The 16725-nt window shown below is 42.5% G+C and overlaps 1 protein-coding gene across 1 annotated transcript; it reads right to left on the bottom strand.

Moving 5' to 3' along the window:
* Window positions 1-9242: 9242 nt before the first annotated feature.
* Window positions 9243-15300, bottom strand: slc25a3a (solute carrier family 25 member 3a). The gene is made up of 8 exons (XM_042079419.1): window positions 15209-15300; window positions 14761-14921; window positions 13021-13148; window positions 12336-12515; window positions 11473-11654; window positions 10943-11115; window positions 9879-9989; window positions 9243-9566 (listed from the first exon to the last, which is right to left on the bottom strand). The coding sequence occupies exons 2-8, from the start codon at window positions 14903-14905 to the stop codon at window positions 9403-9405; spliced, it is 1083 nt and encodes a 360-aa protein (XP_041935353.1). The 5' UTR covers window positions 14906-14921; window positions 15209-15300; the 3' UTR covers window positions 9243-9402.
* Between the last annotated feature and the right edge of the window lie 1425 nt (window positions 15301-16725).

Raw genomic sequence — 16725 nt, forward strand, 5'->3', positions numbered from 1 at the left:
ATGTGTGTGTGTGAGGAGAGAGAAAGAGGGAGGGAGAGAGAGAGAGAACTTAACTGTGAAGAGGGTGCAAAGGACGTCTGACCCATTGTGTTGTGTGCCAAAACCATGTAAATAATGTATTCGTCGCTGCCTACTGCTTGACGAGGCATAGCCTGCCAAGCTTATTTGATCATTTGTTTTGGACGTGTACCTTTCTGAAGAGGAGAAAGCCTGTTGGCCAAGTACTGGCTCTCTCAATTCGACCTGACACCTACCTCTATAAGACCGGTATTATTGTAATCACTGATGCCCTCCATGACGCAATGGCACTAGTGTGGCACGCGCTAATCACTATCACTGTGTGTGTGCACCTGAAGTTTTACTGTAAGAAAGTGTCTCTGGAGTGCGTTCAAGTAATTTAATTCCTGTATATTTCTTTTGTTTTATGTGTAGCAAATCAACCTGACCTAATAAATAACAATTCATGATGATAATTGACTATATGGATATTCATACATCACATTCCAAGAGATGCTTAATAAATTCAACATAATGACACATAATGACTTACAGTTGTATGAAACATTACCTGGTGTTATCGGAATCATAGGTTTTATCAGGTATGGCACAAAGATAAGATATTATCTTATCTTACATTATAACTACAGCTGGCTAGGTTGGCTATTAACCACCAGTCTACCTTGCTTTGACATAAACACGCATTACCATGACCCTTCTCTCAAAGGCTTGTAGGCCATTTGCCACTTGCTTGTGAGTAAAACTGGACACCTTCTGCCATGTCAGAGGTCAAGCAGACCGTTAAGCAGACAACATGAATGATGAAAGATCTGGAAGGAGAATGGTTAGTAGGTTAGGTAAGTTATTATGGCTGCAGTGGACCATGACACAACTTCCATGGCAGCAGGCCAGGTTTAAGGTGATGTGATGGATTCATTATTCATCATTCATTATTTGTGGACACACATGAGCTATCCAATGTATAGTTTGTTGACATTCCATTTAGATTATTTGTCCTGTTCCATATTTTTTGTCTCACTGTCAATGAGCCAACTTTAACAGCACTACAAATCCTCCCCCTAGACTTCCAACTTCATTGGCTGCCCTGTTATACAACACCCCTTCAGATGGCCATGCCTCCTTCAGGTGCCACTGGCTAGCTTTCATGTGAGTTAGATCAAGACCACAACCACAGCCTGCATACACGTTTAGCCACAGAGGTTGCGTGTTGCCCCTCCATTGACCCTATCATGAGTAGTAAAGCAAACATAGGCTTATGAGAATGTTATGAGAATGTCTGGCTCCCAGATGCATCTCTGTTCCAGACTCCATCTGAGTGGTTTTGCTAAGTCATCGTGGTGTACTGGGTCTGACTGTAATGATGGATCCACATGAGGGGTCCTACTCCGTGCATGATGACCTGATAGAGTAGCTTATAATAGATCTTTCATGAGTGTAAAGAGTCAATGCAAAAGTGTTGTATGTGTGTATGCAGAAGAGAGGGAGAGAGAGAGACTTAATGAAGGTAAATGGCCTATGGGATGGTCGTGCAGAAGTGCTTAGCAAACAGACCTGCATGAACCCTCCGTAGTTTCAGTTATCTGTGCAAACACTACTCTGCCCTCAGTCGTGTTTGTTTGTGTGTGTGTGTGTGTGTGTGCATGTGTGTGTGTTCAAAACACAGTCAAAATGCAGGGTCAGATAGGTTGCATATCTGTCACTTACATGTATCTTTTTAACAGGAGCCATGTTAATGTAAGATTTTGATCCAGCCCTACAAAATTGACCACAGTGATACAAATTGTATTCACCTGCAAAATGGTGTTCTGATGGTAAATAAGGTTCCTCTACTGGTGCCAGGCTCTCACCTGGAGACAGAAAAGCCAATCAGCGGCCATCAATTAGAGAATAGGCCACAGGAGGAGGTTTGGGCAGAATCACCACAGGCAGACGGCCATTGTAACTCAATTTGCATCCACATTGTAATTTCAATAGAAGGACCAAAAAGCCCATCTTGCCAATTTGCACAAAAGGAGTTACCAAAGAAAATGAAGGCAACTCTTTTTTTTTAGTGGGTGTTCATATTCAATGAATGTTTTGTAGTTGTGGGTCAGTTTACAGTTTAAGGATTCACGTTGAAGCGGGTGTTTGGAAGGTATCGTTGCATACTGTGACTCTATCTGCGTTCTGTTACTGTATCGTGACATGCTTAGCTACTGCCTGTTATTGGATCAAAGGATTTATTTTGCAACATTTTTGGAAGCCATCCACCGTTTTCCTACAATGTCAGTCATTTTCAGAGAAAATTGCTGCCTCAAGGTCCCCATTTACAGGCCCACGTAGGCAGCAAATGTGGGATAGAATTGTTGGAATAACAAAGCTGTTTGGAACAGTGTGTTTCTGTTGTGGAACTAGAGGCCATCTAAGTTTCCTCCTCTGAACCTCATACTATGACTTGAAAATTACTGCATATAAAGCAACAAGATACAGCAACAAGTCTCCTTGCACTGTTTACGTCAGTATGTCAAATACAATTATGTATGAATTAATAACACCTGCAACTTGGACATTATGTGAAATAGTGTGTTAGTGTAAATTATTTTTTTTTTTGCTTTTTAAACTGGGACATAAATGTGATTTGTGTGTGAAAGCAGCATCTGTTTCCTCCTCTGAATGTAACACTATGATTTGAAATTGACGTATCCATAGCAACAAGTCTCCTTGTGCCGCGTAACCCAATCAGCATGTTACATGAACAGCATCTGCCCCTCCTCCTCCTCAGGCCTCTCTTCCTCCTCCCCCTGTCTATCTTCTTCCTGTGAAAGACTTGAACAGTCTGCCTCCATGTCTCCCTGAATTTCACACATGGGCTCACGAGCCAATGACAGCCAAGTCCCACCTATCAGCTCATCCAATCAGACCGCAGAAGGCTGGACAGTGGATCTGAGTCATGCAGTAGCCGGCAAGGGCATTGTGTGGGACAAAGGGACCTCTCCTCTCCTCACCTCTCCTCTATCTTTCTACCCCCTTCTGCCTTCTTCCCTCTCTCTTCTCCTCTCTCTCCCTTTCTCACTCTCTTTCTCTCTCCTTCTCTCCCTCCCTTACCCCTTTGTGTGTGTGTGTGTGTGTCCAAGCGGAGGCCTGCAGAGGAGGCTGCAGCAGATTGTGTAAGGGGGTGAGGTTGTTACGTAACATGCATGCAGCCCTCTGCACATGCAACATGCTTGTCGCATTCAGCTCCCCCACCACCCCAATCCTGTCATGTCCTTTGATCATTCACGATCATTCACGAGGAGCCTACAGTGCACACCATGACAACTGCTGACATATTTATACACACAGATGTGTGTGTCAAGGACAACTGTACATGACTGACTATAAGTAGCACATATCAGACCAGTCATACATTCTCCCTCACCAAGAACCTCCATTCCTCTCTGACATTGCTTGGTATGCTAAAGAATAAGTGATACCACAAAGATCTGTCCTATGTTTATTTTGTACAGCGACCGTTATCAAACGGTCAGGGTGTAATCCCAGTTGCTGAGAGTGCTCAGATTAAGAGATTAAGAACAAAGCTCTCAATTGGTCTCTGATTACATTTTCATAACATTGGTAGGCCGGCCACTAATACTACCAAGAGTTTTTTTTGGGCTGTGTGAGATATCTTTTCCAGAACTACACACTGGCACTCACAACTAATGAGACACATACAAGCATACTTTCACTCTCATTCTTTCATTACTCTCTCATGACTTACTCTTTTACACACACAAACGTCTTCTCTTACACACACACACACACACACACTCAGACACACACACTTCTGTCTTTCTCTCTCCCACATACACACCTCAATTCTCAGCCACATCAAATAAACCCATAGGGCATACAAGCCACGTCAGGGATCACAGCCTATTTATCCCACAACAGTTACTCAAGTTTACCATTCGACTTAAAAGGACTCAAGGACACAAATCCTTTTTACAGTAGAGTAGCACTTGGCCATCAACTGGCAATCATCCCACCTAACAGCCTTGATTATCACACCAGAGTTGTTGATAACGGTCAATAAAACAATACTGATATGTGAGGTATGTTATGAATCAATGGAATGTATAATATTTACTGTCTGCCCAATTTGCAGTGGTCTTGTCTGACTCCTTTTGTCTGACAATTCCTTTAAATAGGAAACATGATCTTGGACTTCACGGGAAATCACAATGTCACTGTTATGAACACCAATATTACATTACATTACATTACATTTAGCAGACACTTCTTGACCAAAGTGACTTACATATGTCAGCTATATTAAAAGGGATCACATTGTCCCTGGAGCAACTTGGGGTTAAGTGCCTTGCTCAAGGGCACAACGGTGAAAGCCGGAAATTGAACCGACAACTTTCAGGCTACTGCACGCTAGCCCAGCTCCTTAACCACTACACTACCACCGCCCCAATATGCTCTCCAAACTCAGGAGTACTTTGAGATACCTCACATACAATCTCTCCCTCTCGTGCTCCGAACTCTTTGACCTTCCCAGCTCTCCCCACGCCACCCAACCAATCGGTGCATTCCACTGAGAGGCTCAACTGAGGCTCGACCAATCACAGGCTCTCTTTTAGAGGAGCACATTGTCCCATTGTTCCCTTTAGGGAAGAGAGCAGCTGGTGTGACCCCGTGCAAAAGACAAAATCGACACTAATCCCAAACACCCCTCCGCCACTTAAAAAGCACATCATATGGAACATGACCGATTTCAAGTCATACATTATCTCTCCTGTCTAATAAGTAAATTCATGTGTTTATATGACTTGCAAAGTTTATGTCATGGAGCAAAGAAGTCATGGGTTTGTTTTATTTTCTTTGTGTGGTTGGTTTTAAACATAATAGTATAAAATATACGATCTAAATGTCAATGAAACATACTGATAAACTGCTAAAGGGAAATGTTCATTCTAAGCTGCTTATGGATGAAAAACATCAACAGTTGAAAACAAGTCAGTTGAATACAATTTGATAAAGCGTGTGTGTGTGTGTGTGTGTGGTATGTATGAACGAACACACACACACACACACACACACACACACACACACACACACACTCACACACTTTCTCTGATTACCTCCCCATCACCTCCCTGCCAGGGGAGAGATCCCTGACATGGACAATATCCTGGAGAGAGACAACTTCTCCATCATGAAGAGAGCCATATATGCCACCCAGGTAACTCATGCTGAACACAGAACCTATAGAATGTGAATGTGCAGTGTAGTCCTTGTGCAAATAAACTTATACTGGGCCAGATCACATGTTGTGAAGCACAAAAACTTTTACATAAACTTGTAAAATGTTTAAAAGTTTATTACATACTACACAACACTACATTTTCACATAAACTACGCACTGCTTCACAGGATTGCATTGAATTCTCTAATCCTTTTTGACAGTGTACATTCAGATAAAGTATAAAACCTGAAGATACGCAACATCTGAATAAACTAATATGGATGTTACAGCTGGAGTATGTAGCTATAAGGGACAGACTCTCCCACTTACATACAGTATAGTTTACATGTTTGCCCGAGAAGTGAACAGCAAACAAGTTGTGCTAATAAGCAGCCAATGATGAATGAAAATGAAACCTCCGTGAAAAATGAGATAACGATGGTGAGTGAATGCTATACATATAGTATACGTTAATCAAATAATTTATTTTCAAAGCTAAACACCACTTGCTTCTTGGTCTAAAATATTGAGTTATAAGCAACAACCAATAGGAGATAAAATGAATAAAAATAAATGAATAAAAAATGTTCATTTAAAAGGAAAGTGGTGAGACAGACTTAGATAGATAGATAGATAGATAGATAGATACTTTATTGATCCTCAAGGGGAAATTCAAGACTTATAGGATTTTGCATGTGAACTCTTCATATATATATATATATATATATATATATATATATATATATATATATATATATATATATATATATGCATCCTAGGTCTAACAAGATGGCTAATAAAGAGCATGATGTGAAGATTAAAATGATGAGTGGAGTCATATGATGAAAGTCACGCAGCCAGTCTGCCCTTGGTGGTGGTTCTAACTCATTAACTTCCCTTAACTGATTAGGTGCTTACTGATTACTCAACGGAGATGAGGGGAAGAGAGCTAAACGATGGGGAAGAAAGAAACCGGCAACAACATAAAAAAGAACCATCATTGATTTAGGAGGCCTTTCTGAGAAACCTCTTTAAAAACATGTACCCTCATGATTATCTCGCTGACATTGTGTTCTTTCCAATGAAGGCTGGTAAGCCTCTTGTGATGGTGGCAGAAGAAGAGTGTGTGTGTGTGGGGGTGGGTGGGTGGGGGGGGGGGGGGGTGCTCAACTCTGCAAGATCTGAGGGCGATTGACCCAGGTCATCCACGCATGTGTCTGTCCACTCCTGGCTGGCATAAATGAAATGGCATTCCACACAGCCAGGCTGCAAAGACGATGGAGGTCAACCACATGTCTGTTTCTCATAGCAAGTGGAACTTTGCCCTCGGTCTCACATTTCATTGTAAGTCATGCAGGCTACTCATGGTTTTGCACTCCCTTTCATGCACTTACACACACACACACACACACACACACACACACACTCTCTCTCTCTCTCTCTCTCTCTCTCTCTCTCTCTCTCTCTCTCTCTCTCTCACACACACACACACACACACAACTCTATTCTGGTTTCATCTAATTCTGGTATGACCAGACTCACATTCACTGCATTTCAGGTGTGACTGTGATCATATTGTGTCTGTGCAAAACCAGCAGAAATTGAGCTGTGAAGCTCAACATAGTAGCTTAACGAGGCTAGGCTTCATCATAACAAAGACAACGTCATGCAGGGCTGTACAAGCCACTCATGTGACAATGGTGTTAGGGCCCCTGAGCTTACACGACAAACTGAACAAACACATGGTAGCAGAACACTGTGGTGTCAACTTGAAAAGAAAAACAGATGTTCAGATGTCCACAGTAAGTGAGAGCTAATGAGACAAGCTAAAAATAGCATCAGGACTAGTCCCCCACGTGGTCCATAGCTACACTTTTCCAGCTACCCAATTTCAGTGATGGTCACTCTAGTTACTGGAATGGTGTGTGAGTGGATATGCACGTACGTGTACTCACACACACTCCATGGGTTTACATGCATAAATACATAGACACACACAGTAGGCCACATGCTGACATACTTGCAGACATAAAAACATGCGTGATGGTGTTTTAAGCCTCCAACATCTTCCAGGCAACACTGCATGGAAGGCACTAGGGTTAGGCGTGGGTTAGGGCTAGGGCAAGGCCTTGAAGTCGGCGGTCGCAACGCTGCCTTGAAGTCGATGGTGGGGGCTTAAAACACCATCGAGCTAAATACTGTACATCCTCAATAATTGAATTAAGCCTCATCATGCTTTCTTACTGTCTCAATAAAAAAACTTTTCTTATTTTCTAACTTCAAATACTGCATTGCTGAAGATGTATACTGGGGGGGAAGTGACAATATGTTCTGTGAATTAATGTTACAATGGGTGTCACAATGAAAGCATAACACAGAATATCAATGGATGGTGTAAAATTTATCAGAATGTGTGAAAGCTTGAGCCGCATAATTCAACAGGCCAGCATTTCAAGGCAGACCAGAGCTTGTGGATAGAGCAGGGGGGGGGGGGGACAGACATGAACAGACATGACTACATATCCTATGACCCTTTGCCCCTTGCTATCATAGCAACATTCAGAATCCAGATGTGCCAACTCTGGGAGTCCATTTCCCAGAATACATTTCCATTATGTCCCCAGCAATCCGGAGACAGAGTCACAACAATAGGAAGCAAATGGATTCTAATGGCAACAACAATGGCACAGAACGGCTCATGAAAAACAGAGCCTGGTGATTTTGAACCGTATACAGACGCATGTGTGCTCCTCTGTGCTATTAGAGCATTATGAACACACACTCACACACACACACACACACACACACTCACTGATACCAATACCCCAGGATATTATGGATTTTTGCTAAATGAAAACAACCTTCATTTAAATGAGGTCACACAGATACACAATCTGTGTGGCACTCCTGTGGGCTGATGACAGGAAGCAGGGGCATATAAAGCACTCAGGTTGCTTTGGGGAGTGCTGTGCACATGCTCGTGCCCAGAGCAGGCCTTTAACACACTCCTCTCTCCCATACAGAACACTCTCAGTCACTTTTAATGTTCCTGCTCTGATGTAGACAAGCCTGCAGAGAAGATATGTTTCCATGATGAATGATGTCTTATCAAAGACAAACATTGATGTCAGTGTTGATTAATAATAAACTCAATAATTATAAAATCAATGCGAGTCATTTATGTTGCAAATATTGCTTTGTTTCACCGCATCTATTATATCCTTAATTGAAATCCGTTTTGTGATCTAGTGTTTTGTGAGAACACACAAGAGATGACATATCTGTTAATGAACGTAATTTGTCCAGAAGTGTTTTGCTTTCGCTTCAGTTCTGTTTTCAGTTCTACAAAACTAAATGTTACATCTGTGTTTCAGTCAACGAAAGCCACAAGCAGATCTTGTACTAGTAGGCTACTGTGCAACACTTAGATAGAGTATAGGCATTTTCTCAAAGATACCCTCCATGTTAAGCAGCTTCAGCTGAGCCACCAGAGGTAGACCTTTAAAATATGGCATATCGGTCCCTTGGTAGGTAAGTATCTAACAGTGAAAATACATTGGCTTGAATCTCTTCAACAGTTTTGTTTGGTATACATCACACTCCTTAAGACCTTTTAGTTGTTGAACTTTAGGGATAGTGCTCCCTCTGTTGGTAGAAAAGGACATGTAACAGTAGTACCTTGTCTGAGATCATTTGTGACACACACACACACACAGTCTTTGTGATGACATTTTGGGAAACTTGTGCAGTACTATCCATTATTCTTACTATCTCTACACAACTCAGTCCTGAAACACCTCCACCAAGACTGAAAATGCAAGATTAAAGGACAATTGTAATATCTAGAGTATAGGTCTGATACTTTATGCTAATATCCAGGTCGTGTTACAGCAATTACACATAGCATTGTGCTACAAAATGCTAGAGATTTTTTGTTATTCATCCATTCATATTAAAACCATTACAAGAACAAAATGTGTGTTTTTTTTTTTTAAAGATTTATTTTCTCATTGTTATGGTATTCTCCTCTTCAGATGCATGGGCAGAACTGTCAAGTGACTAACTCTAATACAGCTGATGAATGTTTACAAAAACAGAGCTGTGCGCTGTAGATGGGAGTGGATGGGAGAATGAAGAGGCCAATGTTGCATTCTGGGTAAATGGGGAGGGTATTAGTGGCTAGCCAATCCCAACTTCTGCTTGAGCGACTCGGGCATCTCTGGAGGAGGTGGGCGGGGCAAGCGGAAGTAGACCTTCACTGAGTCGTAGATGAACCACTGCAGAGCAGTCAGGGTGCCAATCATGATGATGCGAGCGAACAAGCCCTTCCACACACCTGCACCAAGGTTCACACACACACACACACACACATGCAAAAACACACACAAAAAAACATATCTCTACGCATAAGTTGTGTGAAGGCACTTTTTACATATATGACATAACTTCTAAAATATAATCATCATTGTGGGAAGTACTTGGATGATGTGTTTAGTTTACTCAATAGCACCATCTAGTGTTAGTAAGTATGTCTCTATGTTGTGTGTGTCCTTTTGACCGCATGCATGTTTGTGTCTCATATCTATCTGGCTCTGGCTGTATCTGTGTGTGTGTGTGTGTGTGTGTGTGCTGTAAGTATATATCTCACCTTTGGGCCCAAGGCGTTTCACTACCTGGATAGCAGTGCTACCACTGTCCTTGTTAAGCACAGACACCACAGAGTCAGCTGGGTGAGAGACAACTGCACAGAATACACCAGCTGCAGAGATAGAAACACACACACACACACACATGTTACACACACACGTTACACACACACACACACGTTATACACGTTACACGGTATAGGCCTAGTTAACCTTGCATGCAGTTGCAATATCTATTCAATTAATTTCTTTAATGTTTTGAATGCAGGCCCGGAGTGGCTAATCGGGAGCTTCGGGAGGATTTCTGGTGGGCCGTTAACGTTTTGGGCCTGTCTGAATATCGTGAGCTTAGTTCTAAAGTTCATTTGCTGTGCCCTTGTGGCACTTCAGCAGCCTAGGTAGTGCAGTCGCAGCCCCTTACTCGCAGTTCCCCAAACAATTAACAAAGTAGCACTCACAAAAACTGTTCACTAATGTTAGCAGTGTTTTATTGACTTAAACACATTATTTAACATTACCTAGCACGTAGCACCACTGTAATCAAAACGAAAAGGCTTTCGCAAGTGTTTTGAGCTGTGTGTAATATTCCAACGGCTACCACTCATATGTGTGTGTGTGCATACATCTGTGCTGTGTGGAGCAGGTAGCAGTGAAAACCTGAGAGTGAGATGGAGTTTCACTGCAGCATTTGTAATGAAGTGGAATGGATTTGACATGGGCGTTGGCGCAATTGTATGAACAGTGTTAAAACAGCACTGATATTTGCATGGCAAAAGTGTGTGTGTGTGTGTGTGTGTGTGGGGGGGGGGGTGATAATAATTATAAAAAGTGGGTGGGAGACATACCACCCTCGTATAATGGCTCCGATGCCCAACATATGTAAACTATGTAAACAATGCAAACTGACATATGACATATCTCTTCCACCCTCTATCTGTGACCATTGTACACATTTGTCATTTGTATGTCTGTATGTATGTGTGTGTGTGTGTGTGTGTGTGTGTGTGTGTTTGTGTGTGTTTCAGAGTTCTCTTTCCCTGTGTCTGTGTCGCTCCGCGTCACTCACCGATGTATCCGGCCACAAAGGTGACCACCAGCTGCTCGGCCTTGGTGCACTCGCTGCGGGGCTTGGGCACCACGTACTTGTAGAGCGTCTCGACGGTGCGCTCGAAGCAGGCGAACTTCATCATGGTGTAGGGGATCTGCCGCAGCCAGAGTGGGTACACACCCTTATAGAACCTACACAGGGGCTCAGAGGATGGCAGGGAGAGGGGGAAGATACACTGTTAGGCAAATCATCTTTAAAAGGCGATGACTGCAGGCTATCAAGGCTAAGTAAGGAACATTCTGAGTGAAGTGTCTCAAAAACACAGCAAACTAATTAAAAGAAACAATATGGTCCTTCAGTGTGTGAGTGTGCATACAAGCATGTATTCTCAGGTGTACATATGTCTAAATGGTAAATATGAATATATTCATGAATATATTAATACACCACGTAAATGTGTGTATGCGTGTGTGTCAGTATGCGTGTGTGTCTGGGTGTGTGTGTGTGTGTGTGTGTGTACGGTCCATCCCTTTCCCCTCTGTACTCACGCCTTGATGCCCTCCTCAGCGTGCATCTTGGGGACACACTCGCGGAGCGTGCTGGCATAGCCCGGCTGCGTCTGGATGCGCACCTTACATGCCTCCATGGGCGCCAGGGCGATGTCGGCAAAGAACTCGGCGCTGGCCGACGACATCAGGTACAGGGAGGTTCTCCACAGGTAGGTGTTCTCCTGCTCAGGGCACACGTGAGTTAAAGGAGCTGTGTGCAATTCTGTAGGATCTGAGTGTTGTTGAACACACCAATGCACCGCTCCTCCATTTGCTTGCATTGTATTTCATACAGGGCCAGGTGTGGTATAGGTCAATTTTGAACTCAAAAAACGTCTTTAGTGCTGCTTTAAGATCACACTCAAAGAAAACTAATCTTTAACCAACACAATTCTGTCTAAACACCTCTAAAAATCTACAGACACCAAATACCTATGCTGTGCAATACAAAAATAAATGTAACTTAATTGTTAACAATGTTATGAAATGTTTTATCCTTTACTTGTCTATCCACTCTCCCAATGACTCTATTACCACTGAAGAATTAGCATTACAGTAAATGCAGTAAGACTACAGCAGGACATTGAATACTTCAGTGCTAAAAGTGCTTAAAGTAATAGTCATACCGTATTTTCCAGACTATAAGTCGCACTTTTTTTCATAGTTTGGCTGGTCCTGCGACTCAGGTGCAACATATATATATTTATATATATGTTTTTTTCCTCTTCATGACACATTTTTTGACTGGTGCGACTTATACTCCGGTGCGACTTATAGTCCGGAAAATACGGTAATTTGTTCTTTCCTACCTACACACATGTAAATGACTGACTGACAACCCTACCGTCCCACTCCCAACCCACCTCGCCCAGCATGTCACTGTAGAATGACTTGAACAGCTCGTAGAAGCCAAATTTGCACAGGCCCTGCATGGAGTAGCCGATGAAGGTGGGGGCCCAGCCCCTCCCCAGGCCCCGGAAGCCATCCTCCCGCAGGGTCACTGAGAAGCCATTGAAGATGGACTTGTACTTGTCTGGGTCCACCTGCAAGGCAAACACCATCACGATCATTCGATGACGTTTTCCAAAGTTCAAGAGGAACCCTATAGGGCTAATTGACAGCTATCACTCACCTCATTGCCGCTTTCTGAGGGATTTAAACCCTCATTACCAGTCACACGCTGGTATTACAAAGCATCCTCGCCATTCTCCTCCCTTTCTCTAGTAGTTCAACTCAAACTACCCCTTATCCACAGGGCCCATCTCTGCTATAGGCACCATAGGACCACAGGCAGCAACCAAGCTAAACATGCTTATTTTCAGCACTCGAACTCAAGCATTCTTATGGGTGATGTGGGTTATGTTCCCCACTGTAGAGAATGTCATGGACTGTCTTAATATTTTTGAATGATTAAACTACACCTCTGTTGGGGTGATTGATCTTGTATTTCAACTCGTACAGTGTCCGTGTGTCTATTCATGTCTCATCAAAGTAAATGTATTTTGAAATATTGACGCGACGTTGAAGCGTCGTCGAGGCAGCACAAACCTGAATGCGGCATTTGACGAGGTCGAGGGGTACAACAGCTGTGTGCGTGAGGCCACAGCTCAGGATGCCACCGAAGCCACAGAGAGCGTAGTACTTATTGGAGCCATACTCACAGCTCACTTCCGCGTCTGTAGGGGACACATGTAAAGAAGGTCAAGCAAGAAAAACAGTTATCTACTGTTTTTTTTCACGACTTTTATGACTATTCCTTTACAATAAAAGAGTTATTTATTCTCCACTGTACATAAAACATGACATTATAACTTCATCCTATATAACTACAGTATATCCTATAACTATATCATGAAATTGACATGGCAGGGTGTTATTATATGCATAATGCAAGACATAATATGCCTTTTAGAAGTTATGGTACTCATTTAGAGAGAAGAAGTCTAGAAGTCTTAATTTTAAATACACAGATCACACAGAGTTGTGGAAAAATAATAGTGACGTTTGAAATATAGAAAAAGAAAATTAAAAACTTAGAGTGACATGGTTGAACAGAGTGACACGACCTCGTCAGCTAATGGATTCAATATTATTAGCCTAACATAGCCAGGCCACTCAGTAGGCTAAAATTCATTCTCAGAGGTGTACCCTGCAAGCTTTGGAAGAGGACAATAATGGAGTTTTTTTAACTAGATTTCTTTATACAATTTAGACACGTGCAACCGTGATAGTTTTATATTGAAGAGGTTCATTAGGCTTACTGTTTTACTAATTCTTACTGTTTCTCTGTACAAGCCAATAAGGTAAAATTGTGTACCTGACAAGTTTCGGCTACCTTGCCTCTGTAGCCTTCATCAGAGGGGTCACGTGATGTTGGTGTGACGTCGTCTGAGCTGTGTTATATGGCGTTTTCCATCCCACCTGATGTGGTGGGATGGCCGTGTCCCCTGGGGTGCCCTGGGACACAGTCCTGCAGGGCCGCCCCCGGTTGTATGAAAAACCACCAGACAGCAGAGGGCGCCCACCCCCCCCCCCCCCCCGGAGCACCCCAGGGGACACGGCCACCCCACCACATCAGGTGGGATGGAAAACTCCATATAACACAGCTCAGACGACGTCACACCAACATCACGTGACCCCTCTGATGAAGGCTACAGAGGCAAGGTAGCCGAAACTTGTCAGGTACACAATTTTACCTTATTGGCTTGTACAGAGAAACACGTGATAGTTTTATCCACATGTAAAGGAAAAACTAATGGCTACACCGGTAAGGAGCTAAGTCTGTTGAAGCCATAGGCCTACTTCCAGTTCGTGCGAGGCACGCCGGTGAGGAGCTTAAGGCCAAGGTGTCACGGTCAAGTTCAGGAGCTGATGACAACCTATGACAGAGAGCTGTGAAACGTTTGTTTCCATCTATTCTTGCAAATAAATATATTTAATTATGCAGGGACATTAAATTATTCGTGTCCTTCATAGCACAGTCAGGCACAATTCGTCCTTCATGTTCTAGTCTGTAAAGCCTAAGTGAGCCGCAATTTTAACAGGCTGCAGCCAGATAGCCTTTATTAATCCTGGATAGTCCTCTTTAGCAGGCCAAAATTAAAACATTTGTGCAATTCAACTATACATGTGAGCATTCATTTAGTGAAGATGATTATTATGATGTTTGATTTTTTACATTTACTTAATGAATGTTGACGCAAAGGTTTTTCTTTTTACATAATTTTGTTGAACCGGTAAATTTCAAACAGTTGGCTATTGATATTTATTTTCCCCATATCTCGGTACCGTCAATCGAGGCCGCTGCGAATCTCCGTTTGAGGTGTGGCTCAACAGGTGCGTCGTGTCCAGGCTCCGCGACTTCGTGCAAGACCATGAACGGGGTGCAGAAGGGGTTCGCCCGGGTCAACTGCGTCAGCGTGTACGGATACATCTTCTGGAGCGGAGGGCTATAGGAATTTAAAAGGAAGCTATTATAAATTTGGCCCTCTGGGAAACAACATTCATTCATTGCCATCTGGGAAACAACCAGCCGGGCTATCTTAGGGCTAAGGCAATCAGATTAATTAGCTGGATAAATAGCCTACAACCCATGTAAGGCATTTCATGGGAGACACAATCTCAAAGATCTCAACAACTAAAACACAAAGAAGCCTAGTCAAGGAATTAATCGATTACAACCTTGGTATAAGCTTTTGTAAATATAATTGTAAACAAATTGGCAGTTTTGCATTACCCTGACTTCACTGTGGTCGCGAAACGACGCCTCCTTGGTGCAGCAGCTCCCAGGCGTCAACTGACCTTCTGCTAAAGCAATCTGTCCTCCCGTTATCTACGTCACTCTCTACAAAGTAGGGAGACAAGGTGCATCCTTTTCAACTCGTGGACGAAACAACCCGTATGTAAGAGTATGTTCTTCAAAAATGAGTTGGAGACTAATAGAATTCATAGAATATTTATAGATATATGTTTTGTCCCCTGTGAGAGTGTAGTAGGTGAGTGGCTATGGCTCATCCGAATGCGTTTAAACACAAACTACAGGCTAATAATTGCGGTGTCAATAAAATAATGAAGGGTATCTTTGAACTTGTAAGACAATATCCCAGTCTAGGCTTATTGCATTTAGGCCACAGAGAAACTGCGGGAGTAGCCTAACTATCCTTCAGGAAAGGCACTTCACGTTTCATTAGGCTATGGACTATCACAAAGTACATCAGACTTAATAGCTACTACAAGACGTTTCAATGGCAGGGTGCGGTTGATCCATAACAGAGGGATGAGTAAAGAGATTACACCTGGCAGAGACAGGCTATTCTCGGCTGTGAGTCAGGTGAGTCGGCCGCTAGAGAACGCCCAGCTATATACTTCCCCCCTATGTTCCTCAAGATTTCTGCGTAACGCTGTGCGTAAATGCTGGATTGAAGATGATTGACTGAAATTGGTGGCCCAAACTTAGATCCAAATGAACATGGCAATGTGTGCCAAAGCAACACAGTTTTATGCCAGCAGATTAAGCACTAATTAAAAACATTTGACATTTACATTACTGTTACTGTTGATAAATGATGACATGTGCTGCACTGAAAGCATAAAGCTTAAAAAAACGTTATCCACTGTCAAATCTATTTTACAGTGAAGGACAATCTCAGAACCTGACTGATGTCACTGGAATAATTAAAACACAATTAAGACTTATTTTGATTCAATTCATTCAATATCGCACAGACACAGTACCCTCCACCACCCATCACAAATCTGCTATTTGTTCATTGAGGTATATCAGTCCATCAGACAGTTTTTCTCAGTCGCTTTGGTGCTTTTCTCACATCACTATTAACATTTGCACAGAAGTTAGTGCAATTCTCAAAACAATTAGTGCAAACTGCAAAACCTAGTGGATGACCTGCAAAAGCACGTCACTTGCTCAAAATGGATAGTCCATTCCTCAAAAGCAGGTATTCATGTCAATGAAACTATCAGTGTCATCAAAATGAGAAGTCTTGACACCATCGTTTATGAACAAGATAGTCAAATGGCTTTGTCATGTTTTCATTATGACAGTTCTCTCAGTGTTTTCCAATGCAAAAAAAGGTCAGAACTCGGTGACACTACCTGAACATGCTCAAGACAGCACTATACAGTACTTGTACAGCCATTTGAAAACTACAGTAAAGTTACACATTGCTGTAGTTAGGTGAGTAAGTGAGTACAAGACACTGAATGCATACATTTTTACTGTATGCTCTTTGCAAT

Source organism: Alosa sapidissima, chromosome 22 (assembly GCF_018492685.1).
Source record: "Alosa sapidissima isolate fAloSap1 chromosome 22, fAloSap1.pri, whole genome shotgun sequence".
Lineage (NCBI taxonomy): Eukaryota > Metazoa > Chordata > Actinopteri > Clupeiformes > Clupeidae > Alosa > Alosa sapidissima.